Consider the following 25,959-nt stretch of genomic DNA (forward strand, 5'->3'; position numbering starts at 1 on the left):
ACTGCACTTGCATTTTTTATTGTGATAACCTTATGAGTCTTAAATATAAGCAATTGTTATTTTACTAGTAGTTAATTGCACAGAAACTGTATGATCAAATTAAAATCTATCATCTTAAAATTCTTCGGGTTATTTCTTCTTTGAACCCTTCATTTCCAAGATGCATGTTCCAATTTTTTTTTTAAAAAAGGGGGAGGGATAAGTCTTTGAGTCTCCAGATAGGAATCATCATCTTGCACATCTTTTCTCCCTGTTGTTGAAATTTTCTTGTAAGGAATGAAGTATCATCGAAGAAAAAGTTATTCAACAAATATGTTGAAGTATGCTAATTAAATTGTTCAAATGTTGTATATACCAGAAATGTAATTTAAAAATTTTAGGTAATATAAGTTGTATATCTTTTTTTTAAAAAATAGCATAACTTATTTTTAGTTGATAAAGCGTACATTTGTACATCCGGTTTTGGATACTGATCAAAATAAAGCCAGAAACACTCCATGGTGACATTGGTCTGTTCACTATTTAAAACACGAAAGCCAAGACAGAAAAACCTAAAATCTAATTCAGTGTCATTTTGTTTTGTTCATAAAGCACAAATGCCATCCTAGCTTTGCCACGAAAAGCCATCTTCCTTTCTCTGTCTTCATTGTGAAAGTCAGCAGCAGTGGCCTCATCTGTTAGGAACAGCCCTGGGAAAATCCATCACATCATGGGAGGAGAAAGGCAAGAGCAGATTTTAGAAATCTGTGTGTCATAAATCAAGCTTGGAGAATGGAAATGACATTTATTCACTTGCATGTACGAGTTCTCTCCAGTTGTTGTTTTAAGCTGTGAATTCCATTGAGGCATGTCATTCTAATTAAAGTGTAATCTCTGGTTTGAAATTTAACATCATGAAAGTAGCACTGGGCAAATAAGGACTCCCAGCCACCCCTGCTGGCAAAGGGATCAGCTTCAAAATAAGCGCAGTCTGTGTGTGAGGAGGGCAGCATTGCAGCAGATACAAAGCTATGCAACATTCTCATTGCAGAGAAAAGAATAGTAAACAGAGGGGTGTGAGGGAAATCCAAAGGACCATTAATAAGGGCTGGCTAAATTCTGGTACATCCATATGTAGTCCAGATAGCATCAGGGGTCCTTCTGTAATTTAAGAGACAAAAAAAAGGATCAAAATTATGAGAAAATAATTCTTCTCTTTTCATGGGAAAAGAGAAGCTCAGCATCCATCCCAAATCCTCCAGGGGTTCTTGGGAGTCGCGGCGGCTCTGTTCCCTCTGCCTGTGTGTCCAGCCCCCGGTGGATACTGGCTCTCTTCCCTGTCCTGCCTCCCATCGCTCTTATTACTGGTCCCTTCTCTGTTCACTGTGTGCAGACATCCTCTGTGGTCTACAAATAACACTCACACAACCTCTCAGGTGCCGTACTCTGTCACAGCTATCTGGGAATGAGGGAAGGGGAGGCCACAGAGGGAGGAGGAGGAGGCATTCTACTGCAACATAACACCATAGAGCAGCTAGCTAAACACAAGTGTTAGGCCTCCTGCGCTTCGACATCAGTCATTCCCTCGTTTGCCACCAAAAACAGGCATTTCACTTTGGCCTCCATGCATCATATTGTTGAAGTCTGGCTTTCCCAAAAATATTTGTTGTTGTTGTCATTTTACTTATATTTATATTGCTCTTGTGAATCATTTCCCCCACAGCTTATTGGGGTGTAACTGACATATAACACTGTGTAGATTAAGGTGCACAAGGTGTTGATTTGACTCACTTATATACCGTATTGCAAAAGGATTACCACTTTAGTGGCTGTTAACACCTCCATCTCACCATATAATTACATTGCTTTTTTTTGTGGTGAGCACATTTAAGATCCACTCTTTACCAACTTTCAAGTATATAATACAGTATGATTAACTCTAATCACCGTGCTGTATACTAGGTCCCCAGAACTTATTCATCTTGTAAGTGAAAGTTTATGGTTTCTGTCTTATGTTTTAAGTCCTTTATCCATTTTGAGTTTATTTTTGCATACGGTATAAGTTGGTGATCTAGTTTCATTCTTTTGCATGCATCTGACTTGGCAGTTTTTTAAGTAACCACAGCACTCACACTAGGCCTCCTCCCAATCCTCCAGATTTCCCTTTCCATGCTTACAGATGTTAGCTAACGCCTGCAGTGCAGCATTCAGAACCTAGATTTGGCATATAAAGGATCGGAACGCTTCTAGAGGGGGCAGTCATGCCTTATTTGATTCTGTACCCTGGTGCCCAGCCGTGCACGTGACATATTGGTAGCATTCCAGCAAGGAATTCATGTAAAATCTGCAACATTACCAATACCTACATCCCTCAACCAGCAGACATGACGGCTCCCCGTGCACCACCGGCACTGAAGGGAACAGCAAAGTGCCCCTGCAGGACCCGCTGCCGTGAAGTCACACTTAAGGGCTAAATCAGACCCAGTAGCACATCAGCGATCACACTCAACTCCTCCTCTTTTCCTGGGTGTCCTGCATCAGGCTCCTCCCCGTGACCCTACCCCCAATCCAGCCTCTTCTGAGGCCTTCTCGGAGCCAGGCCAGCCCCAGCTTGGCTTGCTCTAGTTGTGGGTTCAGATTCAGGCCACAGTTCTTGGGATTGGATGCCTGCGCATTCAAAGGGAGGAAAAGTATTTTAAAAAGAGAAAAGCTGGAAACAAGAAATCTCTCTGCTTCAGTGTATCCCAAAACAGTAGCCCTCACGGCTCTTATCCGCTGTATTACACATCTGGAATTAAAAACAGGTTGAACTTTTGCACGTGATCCTTTCAGAGGAACTTAGAGCAAAAAAAAAAAAAATATCTATCGTTAGCAAATAGAAGACAGCAAAGAAGAGGGGGAAACCTGGAATCACTCAGAGGAATTATTCAGATTATTTCTGGAAATACTTCTTACATAGCTAGTCTTGTCCAGGGCTATTGGTAGAAAGAAGAGGCACACTGTATATGACATTTAAAATGTTCTACTTGGCACATTACAGAAAGTAAAGTGAAACAGGTGAAATTAATTTTAGTGTTATATTTTATTTAGCCCAACATAGCCAAAAGCTTATCGTTGCAACGCGTAATCAATATAGAAAACTATTGAGATAGTTTACTTTTTATTTTTCGACTAAGTCCTCTCAACCCACTGTTTTGACCCTTACAGCCCATCTCAACTCAGACCAGCCACCATTGCAAGGGTCTAGGCCACCAACCAATCCTTTTAAGATACAAATCAACTCTAAGTTCCAGCTCCCTACAAAGTCTATTCTTAGGATCAGATTTATATTTTAAAATAATTATCAAACTCAAAGAATTTCATGAAGAAAAAAAAAGAAAAGAAAAGCTATTTAACATGGTAGGTATGGAAGAAATAAAGACTTTTAATTTTTTTTTCTTCTAATCATCTAATGTCAGGTGGATGCTTCTGAAGCCCTCAGACTCATTTTTCAAAGTCAAAAATAAATTGCATAATCCACCCAGTGCCATGAACACAAACCTTCCAGTAAATACTTCAGAGTTCACGCAGCTCGGGACATTCTTTTTATAGATGAAAAAGAATGCCTGCCAGCCCTGGCAACCAGCAACCGACTTCTGTCTAGTGTGATACACGGTCAAGTGCTGATTAGCAGACACGGATACCCTGTCCCATGCAAGTGTGCACTGAGTCATAGCTGCTGAAGGGGACCCCACGTAAAACATAATAAACCGAAACGAAGTTCGAGATGCCCAGTGGGAATTGAACCCAGATTTAAAAGTCTTCCAAAGCGGGTACAACAAACCTTCCCAAAACCGTTACCCGAGGACCCAACAATAATAATAACAATGTCTGGTATTTAGAAATTATGAAGACCAAATACTGAAAGGGCAATAAATAAAAAGATCTTAAAAATAATACTGGGTTCTTCAGAATCATCATCCTCCAGGACAAAACACCTCAGCTCACTGTTATAATCTCGATTTCACTTCAGCAAAGAAAGAAAGTAATGAGCCGGCAAATATAACAGCTGAGTAAGAGACCCAACTGAAGCCAGACTCCGCTGAAATTCCTAAAATAAGTGGAACATATTTTAAGTCACTAACTTAAAATTCCAAGCAGATGGAGAAATATTAAAGACAAATCAGTATTGGGTAAAACGCAACTGAAACAAAGCTACAATCTACAAGTTAAATTCCAAGCAATTTTTAAGTCATAAGACTCAGCCAAAGCAACTCTGCTTTTTATGTATTAGTAGGGGACTGAAGTATTAATTCTGTTAATCATGGGGAAATAACCTTAGGCCAGCTTTTTGTTTAATAAAAAATGTAACCAAATCCAGAGAGGCCGGTGCAGTTGCTGAGAAAGACGACATGACATACTTAAGGGCCTCGTGTAAGAACGCACTGGTTCGCCCTAGTCGGTTTGGCTCAGTGGATAGAGCGTCAGCCTGTGGACTGAAAGGCCCTGGGTTCGATTCCAGTTGAGGGCACATGCCCAGGTTGCAGGCCATATCCCCAGTGGAGGCGTGCAGGAGGCAGCCAATCAATGATTCTCTCTTATCACTGATATTTCTCTCTCTCTCTCTCTTTCATTCTCCCTTCCTCTCTGAAATCAATAAAATATGTATATTTAAGGGGAGGTGGGGAGAATGCACTGGTTCTACACTGGAATATTAAAAGGAAACATGTATGCTCTTAAGTCTACAAAGAGTTAAGTAGTCTTAAAATTAGCAGTAAGGAAACCACCAGGTTTAGTCTCAAGCCTATGTCACCTTCAAGTAATGCAGTTTGGCTGCCAACAATCCTAGAAAAGGAAACTTATTCATTCAAGGAACATTGACATTTTCTCAAATACAATACATCTTCCTTGCGACATTTATTAAAGCTTCTTCTTTTTATTGATTTTTTACAGATAGGAAGAGAAAGGGATAGTTAGAAATATCAATGAGAGAGAATCATCGATCAGCTGCCTCTTACACACACCCCTGCAACCAAGGTACATGCCTTTGACCAGAATCAAACCTGGGACCTTTCAGTCTGCAGGCCGATGCTCTATCCACTGAGCCAAATCAGTTTTGGCCTAAAGCCTCTTCTCTAAGGAGGTTTCTACTTCCCATGGAGTCACTCTGGCTTCCCTAACCTAGCCTTAGTTCTTTTCCCTCGCTTTTCCCTACCCTCCTCATCCCTAATATGTTAGCACTTTATCATGGAGATCCTTCCAGCTTCTTTTCCAGCAAGAGATCACACTTCCTCTTTGGAAGAGAGGGGATCAGGCCAGCAAGCTTTGAGCAAGTGCAAAATTCTCTTAGGCAGGACGGAGAGGGGGAAGCCCGGTGCACCGCTGCGAAAATGACATCTATCCCATCCCGGTTATGAAGCGCCCACGCTGGATGCCAGACTGGATGCTGAATCATCAGAATGGGAATAAAGACAGGGATAGGGTTTGAAAAGCCATGACCAATGTCAGGTAAGAAAAGGAAAGTCATTTAGAAAACAGTGGGCACTTATAACAAAACTGCTCTCATGTGCCAAAACCGGTTTGGCTCAGTGGATAGAGCATAGGTCTGCGGACTGAAGGGTCCCAGGTTCGATTCCAGTCAAGGGCATGTACATTGGTTGCGGGAACATCCCCAGTGAGGGGGGTGCAGGAGGTGGCTGGTCGATGTTTCTCTCTCATCGACGTTTCTAGCTCTCTATCCCTCTCCCTTCCTCTCTGTAAAAAATCAATAAAATATATATTTTTTTAAAAACTGCTCTCCTGTACCCAGCCTCTGACCCTCACCACATATTGCCCCCTCCCTTCACCACACACTAACCCACAGGTCCCCTCCATGGACCGTACTCCTGTGAGTGAGCTAAAGTGGTGGCCAATCCAATATTCTTCTGAGTTCAGGTTTTCATAGACTAGTCAAAGCTGAAGAACCGGAGAAGGGAAGAATCTCTAGACCATTTTCTTAGACTTTGTTATTTCTAGGGTTGAGTCTGGGCGGAAACTCTTGGTTTCTTTGTTATGTGATGGGGGACAGACCTAGTCTGGGTCTCCCATGCAACCATCTGCTTTTCAGAGTAGATATTATTTCCTACCATAGACCTAAACTCAAACTACACTTCAACCCAGAACCTTAGGCCATGTGTTCTGAGGAAGGTTCTTGGGTTTTAGGAGAAAATGTAATCTCTGGTCCAATAAATCTGAGGATTTAACGGACTAATGTACAATTCAAGAGTGAAGTAGAGCCCTTGCCAGTTTGGCTCAGTGGATAGAGTGTTGGCCTGCGAACTGAAAGGTCCCAGGTTCGATTCCAGTCAAGGGCACGTGCCTGGGTTTTGGGCTCGAGCCCCAGATTTGCAGGAGGCAGCCGATCCATGATTCTCTCTCATCATGGATGTCTCTATCTCTCTCTTCCTCTCCCTTCCTCTCTGAAATCAGTAAAGATATATATATATATATATATAGATAGATAGATAGATAGATAGATAGATAGATAGATTTTTTTTTTTTTTTTTTAAGAGTGAAGTAGAAAATACAGTGTTTCTCTAGCACAGCGGTTCTCAGAGTATGGTCTGCATAATTTAGTGAACCAATATTTCCTAATAGCCAATACATGATGTAAGGGGGGGGCTAAAAAAAATAATATTTTTTCTCCCACCTTCTGATTTTTTTCACCTCAGCTAATTATCAAATTAACAAAGACAGATTAACAAGAGAAATTAAAATGTCTAGTTAAATGTCTTGTTAAAGTTGTAATTAGCTAGTTATTAATACTAGGAAAGGAGCAAAAGGGAGGCCCAACATTATAAGCATGGCCACCTGGGCAGCTTCAGCAGAAGCTGCAATATCACACTCCCCAGGGACCCACCAGTCCATTCCCTGCAGATCCCTGGGGAGAGACCTGGATAAAGGGGAGATGGACGTATGTACAGGAAATCTGGGGCGACATAAGAGAATATGCCCGTCTGTCTAACCTAAAGATATCTGGCTGAAGGAGGTGGGGCCACTGAAAGCCCATGAAAATTTGGGAATACATAATCCCCCAGACCAATGATCGACAATCTGAGGCTCGCGAGCCACATGCTGCTTGCAAGCCGAGGTTTGCCGCACTGTTGACTAATGAGTTTGCCGACCACTGACCTAGACTCTCGATTCCAATAATTACAAGCTATTGTTGTAATTAAGCCCCTATCCCAGTGGTCGGCAAACTCATTAGTCAGCAGAGCGGCAAACCATGGCTCGCAAGCTGCAGTTGGCCGACCACTGCCCCAGACAAAGGAATTCTCACGCTTTTGGTTCATGCGGCACTCTCGTTCCTCTGGCTTTGCTCCTGCCTGTGGCCCCTCCATAGCCATGTGTCCCTGTGGACCCCACATGCAATGAGTGGACTTTAGGACTACAGCTGAGAGCACAGACTAAACCAGCCTGATGCTTGATGAGACCATGCAAATAGGGAAACGGAAACGTTAGGCATCGGCTTTAATCCTAGCTCTGCTGAAGGCACAGCTGGACTTCGTCCTTGGCAGGGCAGAGGGAAACTCGGGGGGCTAATCCCACAAAAATAAATATCACTCATTCTCCCGTGAGAGTCTCGGAAAATTCATTTTCTCGTGACAACCCAAGAACCCCGTTTCCACCAGCAATCAGCGGGGACTAGAGAGCACCCCCCTGACAGCACACATGCACCTGGGGAATCACAGAAGCATGAAAATTCCAAAAACAGTGAGGCATCCCTAGGTATAGATGACATTTTTTGGACAAAGGAGAAAGGGGGCCGTGTATTAGATTCAAGAAGTGAGAATGAGTGAGTTACAGTTAGTTGCCAAAGAGCCAAACATACATGGCAGGAAAATTCTTGCTTAGCAACTCAGAAACAATGGGACACAGTGGTATCTAGCTGACAGGCCCCTGCCTGAAGCCCTCTTGTTTATCACACATAACTCAACTTAGGCAAAGGTGACATCTCAAGCTCTCCTCCCTGAAATAGGTTTTTCCGTCTGAATCTCTTAGGCAGCAAAGCAGGGAGTGTCAAAGGTTTTTCCTGGATATTGTTTCTTAATAAACAGCTTAAAACAAATATCTCCGAAAGGCCATTTCAAGGTAGCAAAACTTTAGTTTCCATCACATGCTTAAAAGATTCACTGAAGCACAAGAGAGACTAAGGAGTTTAAAATAACAAAAAGTACTTTCGAGAGAGAACCTGTCTCCTCTGGTAACACTTAGATATGGCTGCAGAATTCAAATTGTAACAAACCTTTCCGAAACTACCACTCGTCAAGTTTTGAGACAAGTGCCAAAGAAAAATAGCCACAATTTTCTAAAAGGGCTATAAAATACTTCTCCATTTCCCTACTATGTATCCGTGGGATGCCAAACTTACTCATACACTCAGCCAAAACAACCTGTCCCAAAGGATGTAGCAGCTGCTGAGAATCCAGTAGTTGTCTATTGATCTATAAAGAGCGATGGCCTCCAAAAAGGAAAATGGTGGTAGGCAGTTAGACAGGCACGAGCAGAGCAAGTGTGAGCGTAGGTCACTAATCAGTTATTTTTTTTAATTTTTTAAAAAATTTTAAATATATCTTATTGATTTTTTTTACAGAGAGGAAGAGAGAGGAATAGAGAGTTAGAAACATCGATGAGAGAGAATCATCGATCAGCTGCCTCCTGCACACCCCCTACTGGGGATGTGCCCGCAACCAAGGTACATGCCCTTGACCGGAATCGAAACTGGGACCTTTCAGTCCACAGGCCGATGCTCTATCTACTGAGCCAAACCGGTTTCGGCACTAGTCAGTTATTAGTAAAGAAAGGGAGCAAACGGAATCAAACATTAAGCCTGATCTGCTAGGAAGCTGTGGCATTCACAGTCTTCCCAGGGGACAGCTATGTCCTCTGCAGGAGCCAGGAAGAGCCAGCTTTCTCATCTCCCTGGGGACAACAGGTGGGTTAGTGGCCAGGATTGGGGATAGGGAGGTAGGGAGAAAACAACAGGGAAATTCCTTTATCTGGATTAGAACCAAAATGGTGCAGGGGGAGGGCGCAACACAAGCCAGAAAAGAGCCAGGAAAGAGATTGACTTGTTCAAAAGCAAGCTTACCCCTGCCCAAACCCAAGAAGACATAAACGAAGCTTAACAAAGGCTCCCGATTTGTTCATTCCTTAGTTCCCTCGCATGCTCTCTCTCCACAGCAGCAGTGCAGGCCCGGGTATGGCAGCCACTCGGGCCCACGGTCCAACCAACGCGCAGCACCCCTGGATGAAAATAGAGACTAGCCGAAACCGGTTTGGCTCAGTGGATAGAGCATCAGCCTGCGGACTGAAAGGTCCTGGTTCGATTCTGGTCAAGGGCATGTACCTTGGTTGCGGGCACATCCCCAGTAGGAGGGGGTGTACAGGAGGCAGCTGATCGAGATTCTCTCTCATCGATGTTTCTAACTCTCTATCCCTCTCCCTTCCTCTCTGTAAAAAATCAATAATATATATTTTAAAAAGAAAGAAAGAAAGAAGGGGAGGGGAGGGGAGGGGAGGGGAGGGGAGGGGAGGGGAGGGGAGGGGAGGGGAGGGGAGGGGAGGGGAGGGGAGGGGAGGGGAGGAGAGGAGAGGAGAGGAGAGGAGAGGAGAGGAGAGGAGAGGAGAGGAGAGGAGAGGAGAGGAGAGGAGAGGAGAGAAAACTAGAGACTACGCTAGCCAGATAGGGGAGAGGAGGGGAGGGGAGGGGAGGGGAGGGGAGGGGAGGAGAGAAAACTAGAGACTATGCTAGCCATATGGGGGACAGAGACTAAGCTAGGCTATCAGAGCTTCAGGTGCCAACGCCCGGGAATGGCACAGCATGTCTGGGCCCTGGGCCTCCTGGGCTTGGCGAGGACAAGTGCGTGCTTGCTGCCCCAGAGGCTAGGCTTCTCCCACAGAGACATGGAGCCGAGCCGCCTGGTCGTGGATGAGGCACTGGACACCTGGAGGCAGGCCGTCCTTGGCTTTTGCTCCCATAAACCTTACCACAGTTGCTCATATCCTCCCATGCCTGGGTCACCGACATGCTGTTCCTTCAACTCCATGGAAGAATCCTATTTCCACAACACAAGGATGACAGGCCAGGTACAGGTCACCGGGACAGAAAATCCTGGGTGCCTGGCAACTGGGAAAACAAATACCTTGCCCCCAGAGTCTTCTTTCCTCCCCTAGCCCGTCACTGGTCATGCAGTTCCGACCCTCCCCTGAGCTTTCCTCCCCTGGCACGTTGCTAGTCACGTGGTAGACCCCCTTGGAGGAGAAACAAGGGGCCAAAGAGTGGCCCCTGGACAACCACTTCCTGAGCATTAACCCCCAGAGATAACATCTAGGCCTCGGTTGTGTTTCAGCTCCAGGCCCAGACAAGCAGCAAAACCAGATTAGCAATGCCATGGCAGAGACCAGCTGCAGTGACCAATGACTCCCTTCCCTGGGACCGACCAATCAGTGGAGACCACGGCCCTGGAAGGACACACCTGGAAACCGGATGAATATTCTATTAAGATCCTCCCCTGAAACCTCCTCTAAAATTCCCACCCTGAAAAGCCCTAGGACAGAGAACCCTGTGCACTCTTCCTCTTTGGAGTATGCCAGTGCCCTCCCCGCCCCTCCCATTCCCCCCAAGTGTGTTACCTTTACCCTTCTCTTTCCTAAGCTCCAAGGGCCCCTTCTTTGCCTCTATAGCTTGTTTCCTAAGCCCATTTCTTTTATGACTCACTCCTCCACCCCTGTGTCTTTCTAAATAAAGTTTCGCTTATAGTTTGAGTCTTGACTTTGAATTCTTTCTTAGCCAGAACTCAGGTACCAAGGTGCGGAACCGAAGTCGGATCTGACTCCACCAGCCTAACACCGGTGCCATTATCACTGCCAACAAAACGATGCCTCTCATCACTAAATTGTTTTGGAAAATATAGTTTTGTTTTGTTGTTTCACAAAAATAGTATTCATGCTAGCATGTAAGAATTTATTTTTAAATAATTTTAATAATCAAATGATTAAATAAATTCTTAATTACATATAATAGCTAAAATAAAAATCTAATTTAATAATTAAGTAAATTTTAAATAAATTCATGCCTGTATAACTTCTCAGTTCTAATGTCTAAAATTGTGTTATTAATAGATGTAACCCGCATAAATTAATGCTTTTTGGGTCCTCAGTAATTTCTAAGAGTGGAAAGAGGTCCTCAGATTAAAAAGTCTGAGACGGCCCTAACTGGTTTGGCTCAGTGGATAGAGCGTCAACCTACGGACTGAAGGGTCCCAGGTTCGATTCTAATCAAGAGCATGTACCTTGGTTGTGGCACATCCCCAGTAGGGGGTGTGCAGGAGATGGCTAATCGATGTTTCTCCATCATCGATGTTTCTAACTCTCTATCCCTCTCCCTTCCTCTCTGTAAAAAAAAAAAAAATCAATAAAAATATATATATATATTTTTTAAAGAGTCTGAGATGCTGCCCCAATGCATTTTGATCATGGAAGCCTTTCTCTGAGAACACCTTGAGTACATCCTATGGAACACCCAATAGGAAACACAATCTCATGCTGTGCTTATGAAATTATTCCTTTATGTGCCTCTTCTCCTTAGACATCCCTCAGAAAATTAACTGAAATTCTAATCAACGAGTTTCCTCTCAAACAGTAGTTTTGTGTTCATGACCCTGGCAGTTGATGCATATACCTCCTCTGACAAACACAGTTGATGCTGACCTCACCCACTTAGAAGAGGTATTAACCTGGAGAATTATTCACTGAGCAAATGCTACAAATAGTCCGGAGAAATTATGACACAGGTGAACATATAACCCTCTGTTATAAGATAACCCTCCAGATAACCCTCTGTTATGAGATACCATGTCAGGGATATCCCAAGATCATAAGAAATATGGCACCTGTTAGAAACACGGCCAGTTTCGTGTAGCATTCCGTTCCCAACAACAGAAGCACTGATTGAAGTACCGATGTTACAAATTACCCTTTTTATAAAATGAGCAGGATGACAGCAATGTATTACGCCAAGTACTGACAATTTGTATTTGCAAAATATTGTACACAAGCCAAACATAATTTAGGAACTAATTCATACTTCTGCCATGCTTTTTAGAATACGTAGGGGTAAGGTCAATTCTCTGCTTTTGGGCAAGACTGGAAGCCCCAATTACAAATTGAGTTATGAATCTCTTCTTCCTGTCAGGTGTCTGAATGACTGGCCAGAAGCCCTATTCTTAGATGGCTCTGAAAGATTTGGGGGAAAATGTCAAAAGTGTAAAGTGCTGAACAGCTATTCTCTCCCAGAGGAAACTCACTCCTTATATAGAGCTGGCCTGGAGCACAGGCTGTTCCATCCTCTCATTTTCCTCCTGGAATCGGCCCAAATAGCAGAAACCATTAAGTTTATTTATGCAGCTCTGTAAGTGTCTAGTTTATAAAAGCTTGCTTAAGTTTTTTTTTTAAAGATGACCAGGATCTCACCCTGAAAGCGGAAGGCCTCATCTTGATCTCCTTTTTTCTGTGACCGGGGGACTTGAAATTAAATTAGCCTCTAATTGGCTTCCAATAAAACTTTCTTTGAGGAAAACTGTTTTAGAGCCAAATATGCTTAGTAAGCTTCAGATCCTGTTCTACTCATTTAATCCTCGAGGCAACTCTATGAGCTGGAGACTGTAATTATCCCCGTTTTACAGATGAGGAAACAGGCTCAGTGCCTGAGGCCAGGTAGTTTATAAGCCGCAAACAGGACTAAGGAAATGAAGTGGAGTCACCCCAGTTAAGCTTCTCCTCTTGTTTTAACTAGCCTGGAAACTAAAACTTTTGAACTCTTCAGCCCTGTGTCAATGCCTGAAGGTACAGACCTCCAGACAATCCTCTGATTGCCCCTGAAGGTCTAAGGCAGTGGTCAGCAAACTGCAGCTCTCCAGCCATGTTTTGACACTGGGTTGACTAATGAGTTTGCTGACCACTGGTCTAAGGAAAGCATGGTCATGCACTCAGACTGCTGACAGCAGTACCTAGACCACCAACCCTCTAAAGACTGAGCCTCACAGCCCAATGCAGAGGCCAGGCATATACGACTGATTCTTCTCAAGAACATACTTTTTACCATAAGGGCCCCCATTTTTCTTTCTTCTGCAGAACACTGTAGGTACTGCCTAGGAGTGTTTCTGGTCTGCAAGCCTTAAGACCTTGAATAAATCTTTTTTCATTTATTTCTAGCCAAAGCCTCCTGATTCACTGACTCTTAGTGGACAACTGGAATCCAGGAACCTCCGAACCAGGATGCCGCCCTACCGGTTTGAGACGCATGAATAATAACATGAAATTACTTACCATAAGAAGATATCCATTTTCAAGGGGGAAATAGAGGGTTTAAGCTCCAGATTAGCCTTTATTGCAAAAACACTTCCTGACACTCTGCTGTGGTAGGCTCCGTTCTCTGTCTTCCCCATCACACCACAACCACATGGCATTTACCTGTTGAGGCGTCTGCCTTCCTTCTAGCCTGTACTAATATCCTCTCCCATGGTATTTGGAGCAGCAATCACTGAATGAATGAGTAAAAGAACCAAGGAATGATCAAACAAAAGTGAATCTCCACAAATCCACTTATTCTCCAAAAACATGAATTTCCAAATGAGCTCTGTGCATCCTAGAAGATAAGCAAAACACCCCATGGGATGCAGGGAGACCCCTGAACAGTGCTGTTTCCATTCACTGACATTGACCGGGTGGATTGATACTGGCACCCGCACTGATGCCTGTGGCAGACAGCACATAGGGCCCTCGGCTCACCGGGGCCCTCACCTGTTTGCTTTCCAGTGTCTGTACCAAGTTGTAGCTGACCTGGGCCCACCTGAGAAAGTGGCTATAGGGATTATATTTTCAGCATTTTCTGAAGTAACCCTCACAGGATGGGCATGAAACGAGTTTTACACAGAATGGCAAAACATACCAACAACAACGGAAGCACGAAAGAACAGGAAAATGGTAGAACTGTTTTTTTTTTTCAAGACAAAACGACAACAAAACACCCACTCTGGAAGTATCAAAACTTAAGATTCATATCCACTATCCTTGTGGTCCTTGCCTAAGTGAGCATCATGCCTTGGGAAACTGGCCAGTAATGTTCTCACACAATTCATAAGTAAACTAGAGGCCTGATCCATGAAGATTCGTGCAAGAATAGGCCTTCCTGCCCCTGGCTGCCAGCACCGCCTTTGCTCCCACTCGGAGCCACCTTTCACCTTCACTCGGGCTAGAACCACCTTCTGCCTCTCGCCTTATCACGTCAATTTGCATATTCCCTCCTTATTGGCTGTGGGTGCCGCCGTCTTTGTCACAGAGCTACGGTCAATTTGCATATTGTGTCTTTATTAGATAGGATATATGTTTTTAACAACATAAAAAATGGGGAGCTCACTAATCTAGAACTTGGCTACTCAAAGCCAACCTGCAGAGCAGCCACTCAGCATCACCTGGCCATGGGCGAGAAATGTAGTCTCAGGCGCCACCATGGACCTACTGAATCAGCCTTTGCCCTTTACCAGGATCCCAGGCGATTCACACGCATGTTTTCGTTTGAGTAGCTCAGCTTTAGAACACACTTCTTCAATGATCTCAATCCCAAAAGTTCAGCACTCATTGATAAATTTAGGCAGATTTCTCTTTGGCATTTGTTACCTCATAAACGTATCATTTCCAACATCTGATATAAAGTGTTCTCCAATACTATAAAGAAACTACCCCCATACACGAAAACTCCAATGAAGTACTACGCATATAACTGCAGCATTATCTGGAACGCCAGTATACATAAAATGAATGTCTAGGCTCCCGTACAGTGAAAGCCATCCTGCCACACCTTAACAGCTCTGATGCCCACCTCCACTTACTTTTGTTTGGTCATCAGCTTTGAACACGTAGCAGATACTCCGCCTACTGGCCGCATCGTCCTTAATCAGACAGGCGAAGTAGCTGGGGTCGTGGCTGTTGTGGATCAGTTTGTGAGCGTGCTGAGGCTTACACTCGAAGATGCTGGAACAGATCAGCGGATCCCACTGCTGCGTTTTCTCTGGCTCGGGTTCACACCTCAGTCCGGAGGGCGAGACACAAAGCCGGACTTGCTTGGTACCGGGTTCCCTTTTGGAGGACTGCCCGCTGAGCCGGCGCACCTCTGCCACGACCCAGGGCAGCATGGGCATGGTGGTCAGGGAATGCACGGGCAAGGAGCCCACCAGCTGGAGGCTGAAGGCCACCCAGGCCTCGTTAGGGAACGGGTGCTTCCTCGCCGTGAATGTGATTGGTTCCATCTTGGGAAAGGTCTGGAAACTCAGCAACACGTTCCCACGCTTCGTGATGGCAGACCCAGCAACCTAATTGGCCTGCTCCTGGTGCAGAAGCCTGGGGGAGAAACAGAGGCATTCGAATTTAATGAAGTCGCAGCAAAAGCTACTTTCAAAGAGTGATTACTACTATTTCAGAAGAACTTAAAACCCAACGTGGGCTGGTGAACCCACAAAACAATATACAGTTGGTGCATTGTATAGAGTTGTACACCTCAAACCTATATAATTTTATTATCCAATGTCACCCCAACAAATTCAGTGTTAAAAGCCTGAACCCCAAACATAGGAAGAAATGGATATTTGTTCAAATACGCTGCTCTGTGGAGACAGAGCATTCTTAAGATTGCATTTCATATAAAATCTGAAGGTGCCCTAAATGTTACACGGACGGCGGGTTACAAAGATCCTACTGTAAACTCCTATAAAAGTTAAGCTTCACAGAGCCCACAAAGGCAGGCACTGTGAAAAGCAACATAACGCTCCCAGGACAGCCTGAAACCCTGTCATGTTATTTAACATATGCTCCAAGGAGTTTTGTTTTGTTTTTTAAGATAATCATATTCAGTCCTGGTAACATCTCACAAAAGAAAAAATATATATATCAGCTATCCATTATCATAGTCTGTTGAACCAGACCAGTTTAAACACCTTATCTACTGCTTATGATACTACTTAAAATATAAAAGTCTCTCCCTGGCATAGTTCAGAGATTCTGAATCACAAACTCAAATTCTAATAACAGGTACTGGTGGCCATTATATTCCAAACACTGTCATAAATAGCATTTTGTTTCATTCATGTAAGCCTCTACAGCACCTCAAGCCCTATTCTCTACTCATTTGCCCCTGGACAGTCATTCTCCCGTGTATTTCCTGAGCATGTACCCACGTGCTGAGGAGGAACTCATAAAGACAGGGGTCACATCTATCTGTTTCACCATTCTATCCCTGGTGCCTGGCACAGAGCCTGACTCAGAATAGGTTCAATAAATATGTTAAAGTAGTGAATGAAGACTCTTCCATCCTAAAAATAAAGATGTTTCCCCTTGACCTCAAACCTCCCCCAGTCACAACCCATCCTTCTCTGCACAAATTTCTTCAAGATGAAATCTACACGGTCTCCACTTCCCAGTGTCCATCCACAACCTGGACTGTGTCTAGGAGCACCAAGGAGCAATTGCTCCTGGTAAGGTCACCCACATACTCTGGTTGTGAAATCCAAAGGGAGCTTTTTAGTTCGTAACTGTCTTGTCCTTTCTGGTGAGTTTCTCAATGTTGACCACTCCCCTTCCTACTTAAAAGTTGTGGTTCTCTCTCTTAACCTCCCTGGGTTTCTTCTTTCCAGATTTTGTGATGACTTTCCTGGTTTCTCTCATTTGACCTGAATTCTCTTGGTTGTTGGCACCTAATATCTTGGTGTCGACAACCACATTCCAATAATCCTGCTGCTGCTACTGCTATTAACAATTTATTTATTAAGTACTGGCGCTCTGCATGTGTTATTTCATCTTCATAACACCCTTCACCTCCGATCCTAGTCTCAATGAGTGAGAGACTACTATTATTGCCACTTTTACGACCTAGGAAACTGAGGCTTAGAGAGCCTGAGTCATTTGTCACAGGTGGAGTGAGAGCCTACACCGCATTCTCAACCTCTCCTCTTGAGTGCTGTACAAAATGCATCTACTGAACACACCCTGAGGATTCCCAGTGTTCATCCCCCATTGAACCTCAAAGAATTCCAGATCAGTACAAGCCAGTAAATAGTTCCATCTGGGTAGCCTGTAGGCACCTCAGTCTCAACTTAGTTATTTTAAAACTAACTCAGTCTTTCCTCTCCCCTTTCTCCTTCCCAAAACTTCTCTTCCTTCCTATAAGTTATATCCTGTGTCCAGCATCCATGTTTATTGGATATGATTATCTTAAAAAACTCCTAAGCCACAGCCAAGGAGTCAATGCTATCCTCTCCCCAAACTCATACGTTGAAATCCTAAAGGTTGGGCCTTTCTGTGGTGATTAGATCATAAGGGCAGTACCCCCATGAATGGAATTAGTGCCCTTATAACAGAGACCCAGACAGCTCTTTTGTCCCTTCTACCAAGTAGGGGTACAGAAAAAAAGATGGCATGAACCAGGAATGGGCCATCACCAGACACCGAATCTGCCAGCACCTTGATCTTGAACTTCCCAGCCTCCAGAACTGTGAGAAATAAATTTCTGTTGTTTATAAACCACCCACTCTACAGTATGCCCTTATAGACTAAGATAAATCATTCAGATCCCTTCTTTACCTACCACTCCTTTTGAACTGGCTCTACATTTAAATATGTCTTATCTTTTCTCAACTGGAGTAAAAGAGCCCCAACCTTCAATCCATCCTAGAGTAATTTAACAAACACACAAAATTGATCATGTCATTCCTCTGCTAAAAATTTCTTAATAATTGCCCCATAACATCTAAAGTCTTCTACATGGTATATAAGGTCTCTTTGGAATATGGTCCAACTATATGCTCTCCTCTAGCACCCTCCTTCATGGACCTTTTGGCTCTGAAGACAGAGAACTAGTTATGGTTCCCCATGGGAGAGGTGATTTCTCATGCCACTGTGCCATAGTGCTTACTATTCTTCCCTCCCAGGAACACAACTCCTGCCACAAATGGTAAAGGTTCTGAGATGTTAACAGTTAGCTGCCAATTAGCCTTCTGGTAGGAGACATGAGACTCCTGGGTTTGAGACAAAGGACAAGTATCACTCAGAGCAACAGCAGCCAGAGAGAGTCATATGTGTGTTAGTTCCCTAACCCACAATTCCCATGGGCCAGGCAACTCCTGCATCCACACTGGGTTACCGGAGCTATGGGAGCCCAAATATTTTATAATGGGCAGTAAGCATGTCTGCCCTTTACTCCAGAGGGAGACACTAAGTCTGTCTTCCATGGCTGATTGCTATTTAAAAAAAAAAAAAAAAAAAAAAAAAGACTGGAAAGTTACTTCAGAACAAAGGCAGGTCGTGCTTCTGCTCACAACATGTGACACATGTAGAAACATGAGACACATGCAGAATCATCTCCCAATGATTCCTACTCTTGCCCTCTAAATTAATTCCAACACTCGTTTAAGTCATAGGTCAAGCAAGGACCACCTCTTTCTTGCAAGTTGATTTGGGAAATCTGTCACCACAACCTTCTGCACTTTGTATCTAATCATCGCCTTTTCTTTAAGAGTTTGAAGAGCCAAAACTGGTTAGGCTCAGTGGATAGAGCGTCGGTCTTTGGACTGAAAGGTCCCAGGTTTGATTCCGGTCAAGGGCATGTACCTTGGTTGCGGGCACATCCCCAGAAGGGGGTGTGCAAGAGGCAGCTGATCAATGTTTCTCTCTCATCGATGTTTCTAACTCTCTATCCTTCTTTCTTCTCTGTAAAAAATCAATAAAATATATATTTTTTTTAAAACAGAGTTTGAAGAGGTATCCCTCAAAAAAGCTGAAAGGTTCTTAAACTCTTCAGGTTTGGGGTTTCTAAAACCTTTTCTGAACTATATAGAACAGAAGTCTCTTCTTTTTACTCCATGTTTTTCTATATGATATTTATGCATATATGCTGGGTGAATTTTTATAATATACTTTGAACATAGCTCAGAGCAGTATTTTTCTTTTAAATGTTCAAAAGTTCAAAAATAAGCCCCTATTTAATTTAGAGTTTCAACATATTTCATTCCCTGTCTCTTTTCCTTTAAAGTATAGCTTCTCTTGATGATGAGAACAGACTTGAAGTTCATATAACCCCACAAACAATGGTCTCTCTCACCTTTTTCCTCTCTCTAACCTACAGGTGAAAGTAACATTAAATGTCTGAGTCAGTGTCCACTCCGGTAACTGAATCTGTTTCAAGTTCAACTGCTGACAACTGCTAATCCCAAGGCATGATTAAAGAAGTACTGCAATTATTACAAAGGGTAGACCCAAGATCTGTCAATCAGTGTAAATGAAGCAGTTATTAATATGATGGCAACAGCATCTCAGAACTTACTTTTAGTTTTCTTATTTAGTTTTCTGTACTTAATGCAAATCACTTGGTAAATAGTCATTAATCAGTTTTGCAGTTTCTTTGACAAAACTATTTAATTGACTAAGCAGGGGTCCAAAATCATTTGCTCTGGCCCTGCCAAGACCTTAGGGGTGAGTTAGTCAAATGTTTGACCAAATATAGCAGGCTAATTTTTAAGATGATAATTTTGTATGGCCCTCGAATGACGTTATAAATATCCAGATGACCCTTGGCAGAAAAAAGGTTCCCCACCTTGGCCTAAAGTTTTCACTTTTTAACCAGCTGGGGCACATTCTTAGTATCTCTTTAAAAAAAAAAAAGTGTACTGGGCCTTAATACTATTTATAAACTATCAAATAAGTTCTATCTCAGACACAGTTGTAATCATTTATAAGCAATTCAGATTTTGCAGATATAAGATTCATAATAACAGACTAAGTAACGGTTTGTATTACTTTTCAATAAAAAGTTCCATGAAACAGATGAACTATTCAAAAAATACTAACAAACCATTAGATTTTGAACCATCTCAACCCACATCATTTGCACACAACCTCTGACCTTTAAGCCCCAGGTTGAACTACCTATTCCAAGAGGCCTCTCGTGCCTCATACCCTCAGTCTGATCTGCTCTCCCAGTGAGCTCGTTATATTCCTGTGTGTACATGCCCCGTCACTCACAAAGACCGTCTGTATTCTACGCAACTCCTACCTTCCACAGTCCATAAACATGGCAGCTATCCGAAACACAGCGAGGCTTTCCATTAAAACAACTCCAATAATCTTGTTAATGGATCCTGCTAAACACATTCCAGGAAGCCTGCACTTAGAATCATACCATTTTGAAGGTAGAAAGGTCCTTTTAAGCCATTCAGAAACACCCCTCATATTTAAAATGAGGAAACTGGGTTCTGGAGAATAAGTGACTTGTTCAACTTTGGTGACAGAATTAGGACAATCCAAGTCCCTGACTCCCTCCCAAGTGCTGCAAAGAACCTCAATTTCCTCAAGAAAACTATTTCAATTGTGCAGTTAAGAAAGCAAGATACTTAACTTCTCCAAAGTTCAAGTTTATTCCCATAGGTGTGGAGAGCGGCTGCAGCGTTTGGATGGGTTCAAGCCTGGGACTAATGAGGGACCACAATCCTCTTGTGGCAAAGCCACCTGCAGGTCCCAGCACAATTATAGCCAAAGGCTATAGCTGTCAGCTTGACCTTATGGTCCAAACCTGTGCTCCCACGTGGCTAAGTAATATGGGCTATGGGAGGTGCAGCAAGTAAACAAAGTTTGATCTGGTGCATGTAATTGAGTAGATTCGAAACCTGCAAGAACACTTCAGCCATGCCCTTTGCTTCGTGGAATCTGGCTATAAAATAAAGACTCAGCTTACAGGCTGTGGCACTGTCTCTCCATCAGAGAGAGCAGCATCCCACCTAGACCCAGCTTTCTTCTCTTGTCTGTCTTTTCTAAATCCTTCACTATCCCCACTCTGGTTCACCTACGGCTGTGCTGAAGGGGCACCATAAGATAATGGAACAGGATCATCCCCAAGTTTTCGTCTATCTCTAAAATCTGGGGAATCTAATTTCATAACGTATGATACCAAATGTCCTCAGCATCGTGTGGGGATGGAAAGCTGCTCTCCTCTTCCTGTCAAGAACATAAATGTGGAGGAGGTGCATGCAGGAAGGATGGGATTGACTGATCAGGGAGCCAGAGAAGCGATGGTGGGGGTTAGGAGAAAGCCGCTACTGGGAACCTCTCTCTTCCCAGCCCCCCATCCAGTCCTTGCCAGCAAACCACAGGGAGTAGGATGGGGACTTTCCAGTGGCTGAGAATGCTGCTGCCTCTGCGGGTTTCCCCCTTGCCTCCTCGGAACTGGGGGGAGAAGGGGAAGAAAGAAGAATAAAGGGAGTTGCGTTGGAAGCTTCTGGCTCCAGGCTGGGGCAGGGAGTCCCCAGATGGCTGCCCATTCTCTTCCTCCCCTCCCCCTGCTCCACCCCTGCCCCTGGCAAATCAGTGGTTAATTTTTCAGATGTTTAACCCAGATAGAGCAGTTGGTCACATGGCTGAACAGAATTATTCTGCCACCTGAACAGTCTATTCTAAAACCACTGGCTTGGCTAAACTATGTCCATTTTTACATAGCACGTCGCCTAATCAGAGAGCTGTGCTGCTCACTCCAGAAACACCCCCAGGTCTCTTTGGAGCAGTTGTCTATTTCACCCTCATACGGAGCTCCTAGAGCCAGGGTTTCCCATCTTTTCAACATCAAGAATGCTCCCATGATGGTCTAAAGACGGCAGCATAGGTAATCGCTTGCAATCGCCGCCTCCCACAACCACATCAAAATTACAACTAAAATACAGAACTACCATCATCCAGAACCACTGGAAAGCTGGCTGAAAGGAATTCCTACAACTAGAGAAGTACAGAAGAAAACACACTGAGACTGGTAGGAGGTGCAGAGGCGCCGAATGGGCTGGGCTGACACCCACGTGTGCTGCTTTTTTAATCAGGAGATTGTCTCTGTGGAGCCCAGAGGAGTCAGGTTTCCCACACCAGCCCCCGAGTCCAGGGTCCCAGAGCTGGAAAAAGAAGTCTCCAAGGGCACTAAGAACTACAAGCTGTAAAAACCAGTGTGCATTGGAGCTCAGTGACACAGAGGCTCCTGGAGACCCAGCTGTTCCTCTTAAAAGGTCAGCTCCACGAACTGAACTTACAAGGTCCTGCTTCCTCTGAGCTCCAGCACCACAGAGAGGATTTTTTTTTTTGAGGGGGGGGGCGGGGGGGAGTCGAGGAGACAGACACATACAAGGAGGAACTGGATTGTCTGGCATGGGGCAAGAACTCATATTGGGATGGCTTTCTCCCAGACATCCTCTGATGGGTCCTCCAGTTGCAGGGCTGATTGACAGCCATTTCTGTTTGCTCCATCCTAGTGATTCCCTAAGACCCTGCCTCATCTGATTTACAACCCCACCCAAGCTGTCTACAGCTGCTTTGCATATAAATGGCCTGTCCTTATTCAGGCTAAAATCAAACAAGCTGCAGCTGGGTCAGAGAGCCCCAAACCTATCAATAAAAGATCCAAGACCCAGCACCAACACCAGCCTGCTTTGCTTCACAGCTGGGCCTCATCAGGGCCAACACAAAGAGGAGGAATCCTCAGATCTCCCTGTGGCTCCTGCTGGGTGGCCCCAGGCAGTGGCTGACTTTGCATCTCCCTGGAGACCCAAGAGCCAGTGTACCCAGTGGTCAGTGTCAGATCACACCAGATTTCAACTCTTCACATCCATAAGCACACACTCAAGGAGCAGACTCAGTGAGCACCAAAGCCTCACTGAAGCAAGTCCTGCTGCACAGGGGTGTCTCCTACACAGCAGCTCTCCCACTATAGTCACGGGTGGACCTCACAGCCAATTGGCCTGGGGATTAATTCCTCCCAGTGACACAAACAGCAATCAAGTTGCAACTACAACAGTGTTTCCCAACCTTCTCTCATGATGAGAATCACCTGGTGGAGTTGTTAAAACACAGATTCCTGAATCCCAACTAAGAAGTGCCAAACTAGAATTTTTGGGAACATATAGGTAAAATTGTATACTTAACTAGTGCTCTAACACAGATGTTATATACAGAGCACTAAGTTAGGTATGCAATTTTACCTATATGTTCTCAAAAATTCTAGTTTAGCACTTCTTAGTTGGGATTCAGGAATCTGTGTTTTAACAACTCCACCAGGTGATTCTCATCATGAGAGAAGGTTGGGAAACACTGAACTACAAGACTGTGCTCACAACCCACAAAGGGGTGCACCTAGAAGGCCCAGCTCAGGTGACTGGGGAGGCTGCGCCACTGGGCCCTAGAGGACACCTACTACACAAGGCCACTCTACCAACTCAAGGAGCCATAGCAACTCTAAAACAAACATAGGGAAACAGCCAAAATGTAGAGACAAAGAAACATATCACAAATGATAGAAATGGAAGAAAGCAAACTACTGGATATAGAGTTCAAAACCAAGGTTGTAAGGTTACTCAAAAATCTTCCAAATATCTAAAAAAAAAAAAAAAAAAAAAAAAAAAAAAAAAAAAAAAAAGGGGGTGGGGGGGAGGCCCAATCAGAAATTAAGCATACAGTGACTGAAATAAATAATAAAGAGCCGAAACCGGTTTGGCTCAGTGGTAGAGCGTCAGTCTGCGGACTGAAAAGTCCCAGGTTCGATTCCAGTCAGGGGCATGTACATTGGTTGCGGGCACCTCCCCGGTAAGAGGTGTGCAGGAGGCAGCTGGTCGATGTTTCTCTCTCATCGACGTTTCTATCTCTCTATCTCTCTCCCTTCCTCTCTGTAAAAACTCAATAAAATATATTTTTTTAAAAAGAATAATAAAAAGCTTCACAGGAAAAGCTAAAGGAATTCATCAGCACCAAACTAGTATTATATGAAATGTTGAAAGGTATTCTTTAAGAAGAGGAAGAAGATAAAAAATATGAACAAAATAGCAACAAATGCATACCTATCAATAAATCTAAAAATCAAAATAAATAAGGAATCTAATTAAGAGAATAAAATAGAATCAGAGGCATGGAAATGGAACAGACTGACGATTCTCAGAAAGGAAGGGGTTGGGGAGTGGGAAGAGACTAAACAGATGTCTTATAAGCATATATGGATTATCTATGGTCACAGACAGTAGGGTGGCGAAGGCCTGGGGTGGAGGGGGACAATGGAGGGTAAAAAGAAGGACACCTGTAATCATCTCAACAACAAAGATTAAAAAAAGAAGAAGACTGTTCCACACCAGTGTGCACCTCTCTAATTTGAGACATAAGAAATGATGTTTCATTTGTTTCCTTCCTATGTAAAACAGAGCCAATTTAAGGCTAGTCCTTACACTGTCACTTCTTATACTCTCTTCCACTGTATTGCACAGGATAAAGGGGTGGTGGGTAGGGATTATGTATAACCCTCCCTCCAGATATAGCTGCTCTAAGTTACTTATTCTCCTAAAAGGAATAGTAATATACAGGCTGTCCCCCTAAAAAAATGTATACACACTTTAACAGGTGGTAGCTCAACTGATATTTCTTTCTTTTCATATTTAACCCATTGGAATTAATAATTATTCAAAGTGTATATATAGATTTTTTGGGACACCGTGTACACTAGTATTTTTTTAGTATTTAATTATTTTCAACTTTTCAGTTACAGTTGGCATACAATATTATATTAGTTTCAGGTGTACAACATAGTGATCAGGCATTTAGACGCCTTACAAAGTGATCATCCCAATAAGTTATTACAATATTATTGACTACATTCCCTATGCTTACTTTACATCACCATGACTATTCTGAACCACCAATTTGTACATTTTAATGCCTTCACTTTTTTAAAGTATCCCCCAAACCCCCTCTCGTCTGGCAACAATTAAAATGTTCTCCAGCCGAAACCGGTTTGGCTCAGTGGATAGAGCGTCAGCCTGCGGACTGAAGGGCCCTGGGTTCAATTCTGGTCAAGTGCTGGGGCTTTCTGACAGACCCTGAATGACGGATGAATGATTACTTTGACACACGTTTCTGTGAAAGAGAGGCTAAGGGACCAGTTGGCATAAGAAGCCAAAAGAGCCTCGACAGCCTGCCTCATTAGGCTTTTATTGTAACAACAGCCTGAACTAAAATTAACCTCTAAATACAATCTAGAGCACATGTGTCAAACACAAGGCCCGCGGGCCAAATCCAGCCCGCCAGGCCTTGCAATGTGGCCCGCACCGCGCTGTCATCACTGCACTCCGCTGTCAGTTTATGACATTGTCAGTTTATGACTGTTCAGTAAACCATTCGGCCCGCGATTTAGGCTGGATTTTAGATTTTGGCCCCTTCTCTGATTGAGTTCGACACCCCTAATCTAGAGGGTAAGCATCCTTGAGAAAACACTTGTATCTGTACTGTCTTTCAGTCAAGGACATCTTGAAATCTAAACATTAAAATTCTAATAAAACACTCAAGGACACAGACATGTTTGGAAAAGTCAAGGAAGAATCTGCTGTCTGCAGCAAGGTCCCTCAGAGGCCTCTGACCTTTCAGAAGATCCTCCTTCCAGAGTTTCCAACGAAGTTCCATGCTTCCCCACAGTCAAGGGCACATGCCAGGTTTCGGGCTTGATCCCCAGTAGGGGACATGCAGGAGGCAGCCGATCAATGATTCTCTCTCATCATTGATGTTTCTATCTCTCTCTCCCTCTCCCTTCCTCTCTGCAATCAATAAAAATATATATTTTTAAAATGTCCTCTGTATTTATGAGTTTGTTTCTGGTTTGTTTATTCATTTTTAGATTCCACATATAAGTGAAATCATCTGGTATTTGTCTTTGTCTATATTTCACTTAGCATAATACCCTCTAGGTGCACCCATGTTGTCACAAATGGCTAGATTTCATCTTTTATGGCCCAGTAACAGTCCATTGTGTGTGTGTGTGTGTGTGTGTGTGTGTGTGTATACCATATCTTTATCCATTCCTCTATTAGTAATAATTGTTAACACATAATAGCACTTTTGTATCTATTATCC

The 25,959-nt window shown here is 43.6% G+C and overlaps 1 protein-coding gene across 2 annotated transcripts in view; it reads right to left on the minus strand.

The window, feature by feature from the left end:
- TBC1D1 (TBC1 domain family member 1) overlaps nucleotides 1-25,959 on the minus strand; it is a 213,343-nt gene that overhangs the window by 182,369 nt on the left and 5,015 nt on the right. For both annotated transcript variants that reach the window (XM_084900527.1, XM_084900526.1), the window contains exon 2: nucleotides 14,889-15,396. In XM_084900527.1, coding sequence (XP_084756653.1) covers nucleotides 14,889-15,305 — 417 coding nt within the window. In that variant the 5' untranslated portion in view covers nucleotides 15,306-15,396. The remainder of the gene's footprint in view (nucleotides 1-14,888; nucleotides 15,397-25,959) is intronic.

This window comes from Pipistrellus hanaki (genome assembly GCF_964339955.1).
Source record: "Pipistrellus hanaki genome assembly, chromosome: 1".
Taxonomy (NCBI): domain Eukaryota; kingdom Metazoa; phylum Chordata; class Mammalia; order Chiroptera; family Vespertilionidae; genus Pipistrellus; species Pipistrellus hanaki.